General features: G+C 32.5%; 1 protein-coding gene across 1 annotated transcript; it reads left to right on the top strand.

Moving 5' to 3' along the window:
• Nucleotides 1–1,375: 1,375 nt before the first annotated feature.
• On the top strand, nucleotides 1,376–3,231 carry LOC111402206. The gene is made up of 2 exons (XM_023030368.1): nucleotides 1,376–2,403; nucleotides 2,756–3,231. The coding sequence occupies exons 1-2, from the start codon at nucleotides 1,630–1,632 to the stop codon at nucleotides 2,936–2,938; spliced, it is 957 nt and encodes a 318-aa protein (XP_022886136.1). The 5' UTR covers nucleotides 1,376–1,629; the 3' UTR covers nucleotides 2,939–3,231.
• The last annotated feature ends 9,355 nt before the right edge of the window (nucleotides 3,232–12,586 follow it).

Genomic DNA, 12,586 nt, shown 5'->3' with positions numbered 1-12,586 from the left:
TATTTATTTATTTATTATTTTTTTTTTTTGGTTTACAAATAATTAATATTGACACGATCTCTACATATTAATTGAAAAATGGTTTAGTATATCATCTCAAAATGTAAGACGATAGATAATATTATATATATATTTTTTAAGCAATTTTGGTTAAAAATGTGAAGGATAAATTAAAACCAATTAACATTTTGTCTATTTGTTTGGATCCTTCAATATATATTTATAAATTAACTAATAATAATAAAGTAATCAACACTAAATTATCATTTAAAACTCGGTTCAGTCTATGATTATCTGATTGGTGACTTGTGTTTCTACAATCAGATATTAAATTTACAAATTATAGACATAATGTTGGGTAGGTGATTTTATATGGTTTAATTAATGATTAGTATTATGTTTCAACGAGTTGTTAACCACTTTATATTTTAGTAATTTTATTATCGGATTTAATTTAAATTCAAATTCAAATTTAGAGATAAACTCAGAATTTGAATATATGTTGTTGACCTCGCAGAGAACATATACTGAACCCGCCCTTGCACGTGTAAGTCAAATCCAACACACTAAGACACACCAACGATCTGAGAAAGGGCGTGGGAGCAGCTTAAAGGCATAGGACGATAATGTTCGGAATCTAGCGTTACATTTGTAGAATGATTGTACGATAATTACCAATCGTAGAGGATGAACACTATGTAAACTTAGTTGCATTTGTAAGAGAGTAAAATGGAGTGAATTGTTTTGCATTTGCTCTAACATTGAGTTTTGTATTCAAATTTGTGGCCTCATATCCTTGATCCGTACATTTAATTTTAGGCATCACTTTTAACTTGTTAGCCAACTTTACATTTATTAAGTGGCAAAATCGTTACTTTGTTTAATAAAACTTGACACTCAAACCCTCGGATGGGAACCCTTTTTTTTCTTCATGCTTTTCCCGAACAAAACACCTCACTAGTGAAAAGTACATCGATATTTCACCAAACTCACCACATTCGATCTTTAAAAAACATTGAAATTATTAAATGAAATTTCAGATTACTCATATTTTTTTATCGTTGACTTGTTCATCTATATCTGTTGCAATTAAGTTACTCTATTCATTTTCACTGACTTAATAATTAATATACAATAATGGTAACGTTTTAATTAGACAGATACTCATCTCAAACACTTTTAATTTCATAGTAAATAATGTTATTGAGGACCAAGTCTAGTTTCTAGACGACATTAACTGATAGAAATAATTAAATCAATTACATATTTTTTATATTTATTAATGACATATACGATGATGACGTGGCATCGCCAGCTCTGGATAACTATGATTGCGAAAATTTTAGTAGCCTCTAATATATTTTACATTCTCTGTGGCGCTTATGCATATGTATCTCAAAAACTGATCCCCACACTTACGGGCCTTTCAACCAAACCCTCTCCCCCTCCCTCTCCCTTCACAAAATACGTTCACACAAATCTCAAATCATTTGTAACCAGCGAATTTATGTTTTTTCATTTTCACGCCATTTTTCAACCATTTTCATTTGATTTTGCAAATATAAACCAGGCAAACGGAGAGTTTGGAGGGAAATTTTGCAGGGAATTTGAATTGGGTATAGTTTGAACATGCAGACGGGTGGGTTGCCATCGCTCTCGCTGAGTTTCGGTAGCTCCAGCAACAGTAAGCTCACAGAAGTGGGGGCTCGAGTCGTTGAAGAATTGAGAGGAGAAGAAAAGAATTCTGAAGGTTTCTATGGAGGAGAATGTTATCCCACACAAAACAGAGAAAAAGAAGATTTCAGTGACCGTGAAAATGAAAATGAGGATTTTGAGTTTGCGTTTGTGACAAGAGAATCTCAAATTTCTTCTCCGATTTCAGCTGATGAAATTTTCTGTAACGGGCAGATCCGACCCGTTTCCAATACAGATTTATTGCTTGGGAGCATGAACCTTGAGCGTCAAAATCATAGCATAGAAAATTCGTGTTCATTAAAGAGTCCGGGTCGGACGATTCGGCTTCCATTGAGAAAGCTTTTTATTGAGGAAAGGGAAACGCCATCGTCGGGCTCGTCTTCAGAAGCCGACGAGCTCGACGGCGTGCCGCCAGAAACCTACTGTGTGTGGGGACAGAAGGCTTCGTCGGAGCGGTGTAATAAGAGTAATTCCACCGGCTCTTCAAAACGGTGGAGGTTTATGGACCTTTTGCACCGGAGCCAAAGCGACGGCGGTAAGGACCCTTTTGTCCTCTTCACTCCCAGCAAACGAAAAGAAAATGAAAAAACTAAGAAGACAAAAACGCCGGGCAATGGCGGAAAAGTAAAATCGACGGCGGCTGTGGCACAATTTTCGAAGAAGGGTGGCGATCGTCGTAAATCGTATCTGCCGTACAGGCGAGATCTGGTAGGGTTGTTTTCTAATGTAAATGGTCTGAGCAGGAATTTAAATCCATTTTAATATTTTTATTTTATTTCCCTTTAAATTTAGTTTGATTTAGTAATATTCACATCATTAGTTGTGCTTTCTTACTTATATCCTTGAAAGAAAATTTAAATTAGTTAGTTTGTTTAAAAGTTGTATGTATGTACAGTTGAAAACTTGAATTTTCTTGATATTAATATCTATCAATTCATTATATCAAATACTCAATACATAAAAGCATTTGAAGAATCGAGGATGACTCCTCATTAGCATGCTAAAATACAAGCATGGCATCTTTCTTTCAATGTAACAAAACGATATACATGCCCCTCAGGGCACATTCCAACTGGCAAAGATGAGGGCGCTTCAAGACTGCAGATCAGAGATCGTGAGTTCGATTTTTGGAAGGCTCTTGAAAGACAGATATTTTCCTGGAATGCAGGATTTATCTTGGAAGGCAGGAGCTCTACTGGAAGGCAAGGTGCAAAGATGGAAAACGACTTACTTGGCACTTTAGCAGATCAGTTGAGGGGGCTCTTGAGCACTGATCAGTTTCGGACACAACCTACGATTTAACTTATCTGCAGCTTGAGGGGCCAAAGTGTAGATTCCAGGATTTAGTCACTGTAAGATGGATACCTAGATATCAAAAAAAAAAAAAACAAAAAGATATACATTACTAACTACGGTCTTTCTTTCTTTTTTTCCTATAGACAATCCTCGTTTTTGTGATCCCTTCGTCCCTATGCCTCACAAACCGCGTTCTTTTCCTTTTTCCTATTTCAAATTGCAATTATCTTTCCTTGTCTAGTCTTCATTGCCTACAAGTTCGTACTTTAACCAGAGTCTCCACAGTGAAGACTTAAGACACGACATGGTGTGCTTGATAGCAAGTGGGTTGGTTTAGAAAAAATAACGATAACATTTTTTTTTAATTAAATAAATTGAAAGCACCGAATTAAATATTCTAGATGTTTGTAGTCTTCTATGATTCTTCTGAAACATGGTTAGCTTGTGACAATTTTTTCTTTTGTGATACTACTCAAGCAATCCCAGTTGCACAAGCTTTTGAAATTAATTCATATCATTCACATAAAAAAATCGGGTTGCACCAAAAAGTTATTGTAAAAGGAAGAAGAAAGGTAATGGGCTGGTGGAAAAATTGAAAAAATTATCAATTGTGGAGAAATAATTAAAAGATTTATGCCCCAGTTTCCTTGTGGAAAGTGGAGTTTTCATATTAATAATGTGACATAAAATACTTTTTGCCTAACAAGCAAAATCAAGAAAGTGATAGCAAGCGACAAATATGGAAAAGAAAAATAAAATAAGCTTACCAAGTCAATCGAGAGACTTAGTTGAGCAAATTAAACTGCCCTCACTTAGATTAAACATTTTGTATTAATTTTTTGGTAGTTCGTATTGAACACGACATTATGTTATAATGAATAATATTTTAATTATACATGTCATTTCTTAATGCTAAAAATGTGTTAAGTTGTAAAGTCTGATTGTGTCGCTAGGTAGAGTCACTACGCTGACATTTATAATTTTGATATTGCCCTAATTTGCTATCATTAAAGTTTTTTTATATCAAAAAAGAGAGAGATGTTAAAGAAGATATGTTGTGAAATTTTTCTCTTTTAAACCTATTTTTATCATACTAAATACTGCAATGACAGACGAGGACATAATCTCACATTGATACAATCTTTATAAATCATGTGTGTTCTTGTGCGTTTCTATTTCCTACTACAATTTTATTACTTTTAAAGTGTGTTTGATTAAATATATTTTTCATGGAAAATATCAATTTTTCACCCAAATTTCTACATTGGGTGTTTGATTGTTATTTTTTTCCATTGAAAATATTTTCCAACATTTGAAAATGAGCTTAATTTTTCTTGTTTTTAAGGAAAATATTTTCTTTTGGAGGAGGTAGTTTTTGTTATTCTCAAAACAAAGAAAACATTTTCTTTTTTAGATGATATTTTTCATACCAACCAAACACACTCTTAGTGATATAGAATTAGAACTTTTCATTTTCGACACAATATTACATAATCTATTTTTCAAACAAGACATAAGATCTTTATACATAGCTCTTGTTTAAACGCCATTTTATTTATTAAAAAAAATTAGTTTTTTAAAAAACTCATTCAACCACATATTTTCCAATAAAATTGAAAAAAAAAAAAAAAAGATGTTCTCATTTTTTAACTATATGTTCTCATCAAAATATTATTTCAAAAATATAATTTTTTCTCTAAATGGAGCTCAAGTATGGGCTTGGAATTCAATAATGGTAAAATTCAAATAAATATGAATTGAGACGAATGATTTTGTATGTATCTCGGAGGGTTGTCAATGTGTTGTGGTCTTGGTCTTGGTCTTTGTCCTGTGACAATATTTACATTCCAATCGAATCCAACTGCAAAAGTTTCCGACATACTTTGGAAAATGGGCAAAGTGAAATTCTCTCCTACGCTCTTTTTAGTATGGCAGATTCCACTGGCCCCCATCACGTCAAGAAAAGAATTTTTGTTTCTTGAAAATTCTTAAATAAAATAACTTAAAATCTGCAATAGTTAATTATAGGAATAAATCATTTTTACAATGAATTTGTACAACATGCTTGACAATGATATAGGTGTCAAAAAAGTATTGATGAAAAAAATAAAATATTTTTTAAACTGTCCAATAATAACATGACACATAACATGTTGTCAAACTTGTTGTAAAAATCATTGTACAACAAACATGATTCGTTAGTTATATATAAAAAGTCGACCCCACTTGACTCTCTCTAATGTTCGAGTCTATGTACTGATCGATTTAAAATATCGATATAATGTTTACATGTTCCTTTTATTTTGTACAATTTAACCCGTTAGCAATATTAGATCATTACTTTCAATATGGACATCAAACAAATACAAAAATACAAGTGATGTAGCATCCTTTTGATAGAATCCATGACCAATTTAATTTATTAATATATAGAAATGATTTGTGAATAAGTAAATAGTATTTTGAATTTATTGAAAGTATGGTTAAAATTAAAATTTAATTATTTATAAATAATTAATAAACTTTATCAAATAGAACTGTGACAAGAGTTAAACATAAATAAATAAACTTGTTGTTTCTATTAATGGAATTTACATAATGAAGATTTCCACTTGTACAGAAAATTGTTCGAGAATATTCTGCCAGAAATGTCACATGTTTGGAACCTATGTCGTGATAAAAAAAAATGTTAAAAAAATCCCTCATCCACCTCCAACTGTGTCTATTTTATATGACGCGTCTATTATTGAATTCACCCAATCCGATAATTTTTAATTTTCTATACACATAGCAAGCTTCTTACGTAATTTTAGTTTAGATGTTAGAAAAGCTGTCCTCAGGGCACATCTCCAAGTGGTAAAAGGGGAGGGTGGAGAAATCCAGTTTTGCTTGAGACTGCCGCGTCAAGGGTTCGAATCCTGAAATATGGATTTGGTTATTGGGTAAGTGCAAGTGTACAAGCAGTCTTCCACCCTGTACCTTTGGAGGCATAACTTGCGATTTACCTCCTTCACGATACTCCAAAGCAGGGGCGATAAAAGACCCTTAAGGTTGGGGTTCAACCTTTTTTAGGTGTTAGAAAAGCAATTCCAATTTGATTTGTCATTGAATGATGCTCGCATCCCCATAAAGGAAGGCAACGGATACGCGTAAGAGCAAAAGCATTATGTGAATTTGAACGTGTTTTCACATCTTCACTTTTGCTTCTTTTCAAGTCTACAATCTACTTTCCACAAAAAAAATATGACTCATATTTCTTGGAGCCACAAACAGGGCTGTTGTTAGCTTTTTCAATTTAATCGAATTTTAAATATTGAGCCCTCGAATTGTTGTGTCTATTTGCTTATTTAGAATACAAAAGATGATGAATTTATTCAACTTACAAAAAGACGAAAATATTACACTTTTTTTTCAAAAATTGAATAAAATATATACATATAAACGTATGCAGAAAACATAAAATAAAATTGAGTGATGCAGAATCTGATTGTCCAACAAGAAATGGCAATATGACGTCCACCTTAAATCCTTAATCAATACGATTGATTCAATCATTACAAAAAAAATGTAATAATTTTCATTATTTTCTCATTAAAATGAAAAATATTATCGTTATTCATCACATCAAGCCACCAAATTTGAATTTTTATTTCTTGTGTGGGGCCCGTAACAGCTATATTTTTCATTTTCATTCTTCCAAAAATGAGAAACAAACGGAGGCATATTAATTATCTAAAATGAAATCGAATAGGTAAAATATAAATATCACATACAATACACTATGCCTACTTCTTGTGGTCTTTGAGTGTATTTTTGCCAAATTGAAAATGGAGATGGACTAAAATCAAAATTTCAGAAAAGTTAAATATGGCCTTACGCTATTCGATCAATGCTATTGCCAATGTCAATCCAATTCCAATGGGATAGAAATTTCTTCAACCATTAATTGAAACAGCTAATGAAAATTTTACGATTACATCTTTGTTTGCTCCTAAAAAAACTCGAGCAATAAAAGAGAGAAGTAAAATCGTCAAATGGATTCTTAAGGTTTCAATTTTCAAATTGGGGGAAATGGGTTTTGGGGTTGGGTTTTTAATTGGATGAGATTATTATTATTATTATTTATTTGCCGTGGGCTTAGGCTATCCCGGCTAATGCTTTAGAGAACAAAAATAAATAAATAAATAAATATGGAGGAGGAAGGAAAATTCACAAGTCAGGTATTAAGTATCGAGCAATTAAATTTTTAGGTTTTAAGTTTTAAAATTCAAAACTAGGGTATTAATTAACTAAATTAAAATATTTTATTAATTAAATATATCAATGTTACAATTATGCAATTAATGGTCATATATGCATACTTATGAGTCACAACTTGTCTTTTGGTCACATATTATTTCATAGTCACAATCAAAATTTTCATAAGTCACAATTTATTTCATGGATCACAAATTAAAAAAATATGTAAGTCACAGTTTATTTGTCGATCACACATTTTCAAATTAATTGGTCGTAAATTATTTTTCAATTACAAATTATCGAATTTTTTAAATTACAATTAAATAATTGATCACGAGTTAACCGAATAGTTGGTCACATACCACAAACACAGCCTAATAGTGCCACCATGACCAACAAAACCCCATCTACGACCACCACCACACATGTCGTCGTTGTTGCCCAAAATTGAAAAACCATCATAACATACTTGATAATTGTGGAAAACACCACTACAGCAACCATCGGCCACACAAACTACCATAACCATTGGGGATATCAAATTCAAGAATGAAGACAAAGGAAAGGGAATAACAAATTTGTTGTCGCACCAAATCCCGACAGCGATGAGCGTACAATCGCCATTGCGCCAAATCATGATAACGCGTCTCGTTGTTGCTTTGAGTGTAACATGCCATACTCAAGAGGTAGCAACAATGATGATGGGACGATATATCTAATCAAAATTGATAAATTAAAACACCCTTTTTTAATTTATCGTCAATTCACACTCGCCGTCCCAAATTGACATCTAACAATTTATCAGGGCAATACATGTGACGAGAAATGTCACGTGGTAGGACAAAACCAAATTCGTTCGTTTACCGTGAAACTATAATCCCTTTGTCATATGATCCGATCAATTACGAGATATGGAAGTGTACCAATCTCGATCATCGATCATATCTTTCATTCCACTATTAAGTCAATATAAGTTGAAAACTCCTTTTCAACTTATGAGTACACCTTGGCCAAAGATTTCATTATCGACTTAATTAAATGAAACGCAGATCATAATCTCCTACTATCTAAGAGTGACGAATCCTTTATTGATCAATCACAACCTTCATACGATTCTTGACGTACCCGAACGATGTCGTATTAGAAGCCCTTTGTAGAGCAACATCCAGCACCGTCAAAATATGACTGTCCTCATATAAGGTACTATGACGACCTCAAGTCAAAGGACCAATTCCACTACTGAACGTTAGAGATTAACCACTGACACTCAGATAGTTATCCATGTGGAATTTCTCGACGAGTCTCCAATGTTTTGTTCTATAACAAAACATCAACGTATTCATTTAAGTGTCACCACACTTTAACTTGTGAGATTAGCTACTTACTTCACAAGTAAGAAATGCTACACGTGATGGTCTATCCGTAATAATGATATCCGTATCTCGTTATTATTTACGACCACGGACGATTTAAGATTCAATCAGATGTAATTTGTATCTCACAATCACATCTCTTGTGATTAAAAAATTACGAAAATTTGAATCTACGAACTCTATTATTTATTTCATTGTCTATTAATTAAATAATAGATCTGCCATTAAATTGCATTAATTATATATCAAAAGTATTTATGTCTCAAATTGATTGGACCTAGGGCATAATACTTACAAACTCCCACTTGCACTAGATCTAATCACTTATGTATCCAGTATCATAAGTCTACGTGATGATCATGTTTATACTACGACAACTCTTTGTCAGTGGATCTGCAATATTGTTAAATGTGGGAATTTGTTCTTTTCTTTACTATACGTCATTTCTATGTATTATCTCTCTGATGAGATTATACCGCCTTAATACATGTTTGGATCATTGATAAGACCTTAGTTCCTTTGCTTTCGCAATGGCTCTATTGTTATCACAATACAATGACATGTGATCAACAATATCAGGAACTACTCCAAGTTCATTTATAAATATCATGATCCAGATTGCAACTCCTTGCTACTTCTGAAGTAATCATGTATTAGGTTTCTACTATTAAATCAACGGTTGCTTCACGTTCGGAACCTTTCCAACATATCGTTTAAGAGTAAATCAATTCTTCCGTATAAAATCTTCTCAATATTTTATATAGATTGGGACGAGTTAAGCAACCTTCTAGATCTATCTCTATAGATCAAGTCGTTTCTTCCATATCGTTCAAAAATAAATCCTTTAACAACCATTATTTCAACGATTGAAACATAGAGATGTCGTTTTCTATAATGTTAGCAATACGACAATGCTCCCACTATCTTATTGTAAACACACAATTCGTCTTCAAATTTGATAAAATCAAACACTTTGACTTTTCCATCAAATCGAAGATTTCAGTTCCAAGAGACTTCTCTTAACCAATAGTCATGGTATGCAACTGTTGCAATCAAAACCCGAATGGATTTCAGCAAGGCTACAGGATAAAGGTTTCACCAAAGTCAACACTTAACATTTGCTTCTAGCCTTGCTTTGTTTATATGAATATTCCCATCCATATTGACTTTTTCTTTATAAACTATTTACAAAAACTTATGAGTTTTATTCCATTAGGAGGCGTAACCAAGGTCCAAACCTTGTTCACGTATGTGGAGATCATCTCGAGTTTCATGGCCTCTTTCTGTCTCTTTTAAGTCAACACTTGACTTTATTTTGGTGCAATTAGTAGGTTCATCATCCTGGATCAGTAATACATGATTAGAAATCACGGATTCGCATTTTTTTGAAAGTCGAATGATCCTACTAGATTCACATAGAGCTGATATGTTCTCAATTTACTTCCTGATCAAGATATGTCCCATATTATATATGGGATCAAACTCGGATTTATCTACTTGGTCAACTATATCTGTGGACTCTTGAATTCTTTCAAGTTCTATTTTACTCCCACTATTCTCCCTAGAGTAAACATTTTCTCTAAGAAGACGATATGTCGTGAGATGAAGACTTTCTTCACAATAATAGAATTTTTATTCAAATAACTGTTTGGAATATCCCACAAATATGTATTTATCGAATTTAGTCTCAAACTTATCCGATTCAAGGTTCTTCAAATAAGCATCATGGTCCCAAACTTTCATATAAGATAAATTGGGACTATTGCATTTCCATAACTCGTATAGAGTCTGTTAACCAATTTAGATGGGACATGATTTAGTGTGTTGCACACTGCAATCAATGTATGACTCCAAAACAATTTTGGGAGATTTGCATGGCTTATTATTAATCACATTATATCTAATAATTAACGATTCCTCCTTTTAATTACACCACCTTCCTGCAGTGTATATGAAAGAGTCCACTGCAAGAGAATTTCATTCTTTCTTAGATAATCTAGATTTTATTATTAAGATACTCTTAGTTGATCGAATCTTAATGTGAGGGTATCTTTACCTATTTGTTTCTCTACTTCTAGTTTGAATCACTTGAATTTTTCAAGAGTTTCATGTTTGAGTTTTCATCAAGTATACATGATCATTGACGAAATGCGAAAAACATTACTTGACATTAATTGATACGAGTCCATATGCATCACTATGCATTAGACCATTAATTATGCTAACCTTTCTTCTTTTCAAGTAAAAGAATATTTCGTCATTGTGCCAGACATGCATAATTTGTACTTGTCAAAATCAATTAATCCCAAGTATACATCTCTATGTAACTTTGGAATTGCTTTTCATCTATATGATAAAGTCAGCCATGCCAGATTTAGGTAATAATTAGATTATCGTATTTATATCTTATAATTTCTATACTCATTATAGAATCCTTAGTATTAAAAAATATAAACGTCGTTTTATAATTTATCATAGCCATTATGATCTTTATCAAAATAAATAAGAACAACTATTGTCCTTAACATTAAAATAGTTTATGTCTGAACATGAAATTCATTTTAATATTCCAGCTATGGTGGGTACAAAACAACATTTCTGTAATTCCATTACTAAGTCAAAAGGTAATGGCAAGAAGTATGCTCATACAGGCAATACTGCAACCTTTGCTCATCTTCAACGTGTAGGTCAACTTCTCCCTTTCGCAGTGGTCTACTTCTATTTAGTTTCTCCATATTTGTATAAATATGATATCTACATCTGGTATCAAATACCTAAAAAACTCATGAAGTAGACGTAAGCCACGCAATATTCTTTCCAATGACCTTTCATTCTATAATGAAATCAAGGGTCATTAGATTTGGTATTGTCCTTTACTTAGACTGTCTTAACCATATTGGGTGCTTTCACAAAGCCCCTTTAGACTTCCTCTTAATATCTTTAGAGGAATCAATGGCCTGCCCACTACCAACTTTGATAAAGGGCTTAACAGTCCTAAGCACGTCAAGCAACTTGATGAGTATGCATTCGAGCTTATTCATATCATAATTCATAATTAGTATGAATAACTCTATGACAGAGATTGCAGAGTTAAGTCAATACTTAGTTCATAGTTAATGATTGAACTCAATTGAGACACTTCTCAACGTCAATCACCTTCAGTACCTTAGCATTGATTGAAGATCGTTATGTTATTTTGCATCGGTATAGTTGTTTGGAAGTCTCATATCCTTCCACACACGATTATTATCATACAATTCTTTGTAATGAAGAATTATGTGTTAACATCTATACTCTCAAGTCGTTTTTGTAACTCAGTGACATAGTTGCAAGCATCACATGCGTGCAATACTATCTCATCACTGTGTTTATTATAGTAGCCACATTTTCCTTAGTTGAGTCATCATCAGGTATTACTGGAAAATGGCTACTTAAGGACAACCAACTTTTTCATGCTTGAGAACAATTCTCAAATTGCAGTGCCAATCAAGAAGATTTTATTTGGTTGTTGGCATCCAATATGCCTCTCAGATACACATGGTTACTCACGATTCAATAATTATAAATAACGAAAAGAAAAGGGTAATATATATAAAATTGCATTAATTAATTTAACTTGGACTTTTATTAAATTAATCATACTCCCACTGTTTAATTAAAATTTATGACCCTCTTACATAAACTTATGGAGTCCATACTTAACTCCCAGTGGGCTGGGATCCCATCTATTATATTAAAACCTTGAGTGTACTCAACAAGCCTTAATATAACATTTGGGTAGATACTATTATCAATTGTGTCTCCATACAACTTCCAGATCATTAAGTTGACAACTCTTTGTTTTCATACATTTTATGTGTTAGCTTAATATGCCTCTAAAATTTTATCTCCTTGATTGTACTCAACAAAAGATAAATTTTAGTTAAGTCAAACCCGTCATTCAAAAATATCAAATATTTCATAGTGTCAAACATATCCCTAAT

Source organism: Olea europaea, chromosome 10 (genome assembly GCF_002742605.1).
Source record: "Olea europaea var. sylvestris chromosome 10, O_europaea_v1, whole genome shotgun sequence".
NCBI classification, from domain to species: domain Eukaryota; kingdom Viridiplantae; phylum Streptophyta; class Magnoliopsida; order Lamiales; family Oleaceae; genus Olea; species Olea europaea.
This window is presented reverse-complemented; position numbering and strand designations above follow the sequence as displayed.

Coding starts and splice junctions, on each gene's coding strand:
- LOC111402206 (XM_023030368.1), top strand. CDS start 1,630: ATGCAGACGGGTGGGTTGCCATCGCTCTCGCTGAGTTTCGGTAGCTCC. Junction 2,404..2,755: donor TGCCGTACAGGCGAGATCTG/GTAGGGTTGTTT, acceptor CATGCCCCTCAG/GGCACATTCCAACTGGCAAA.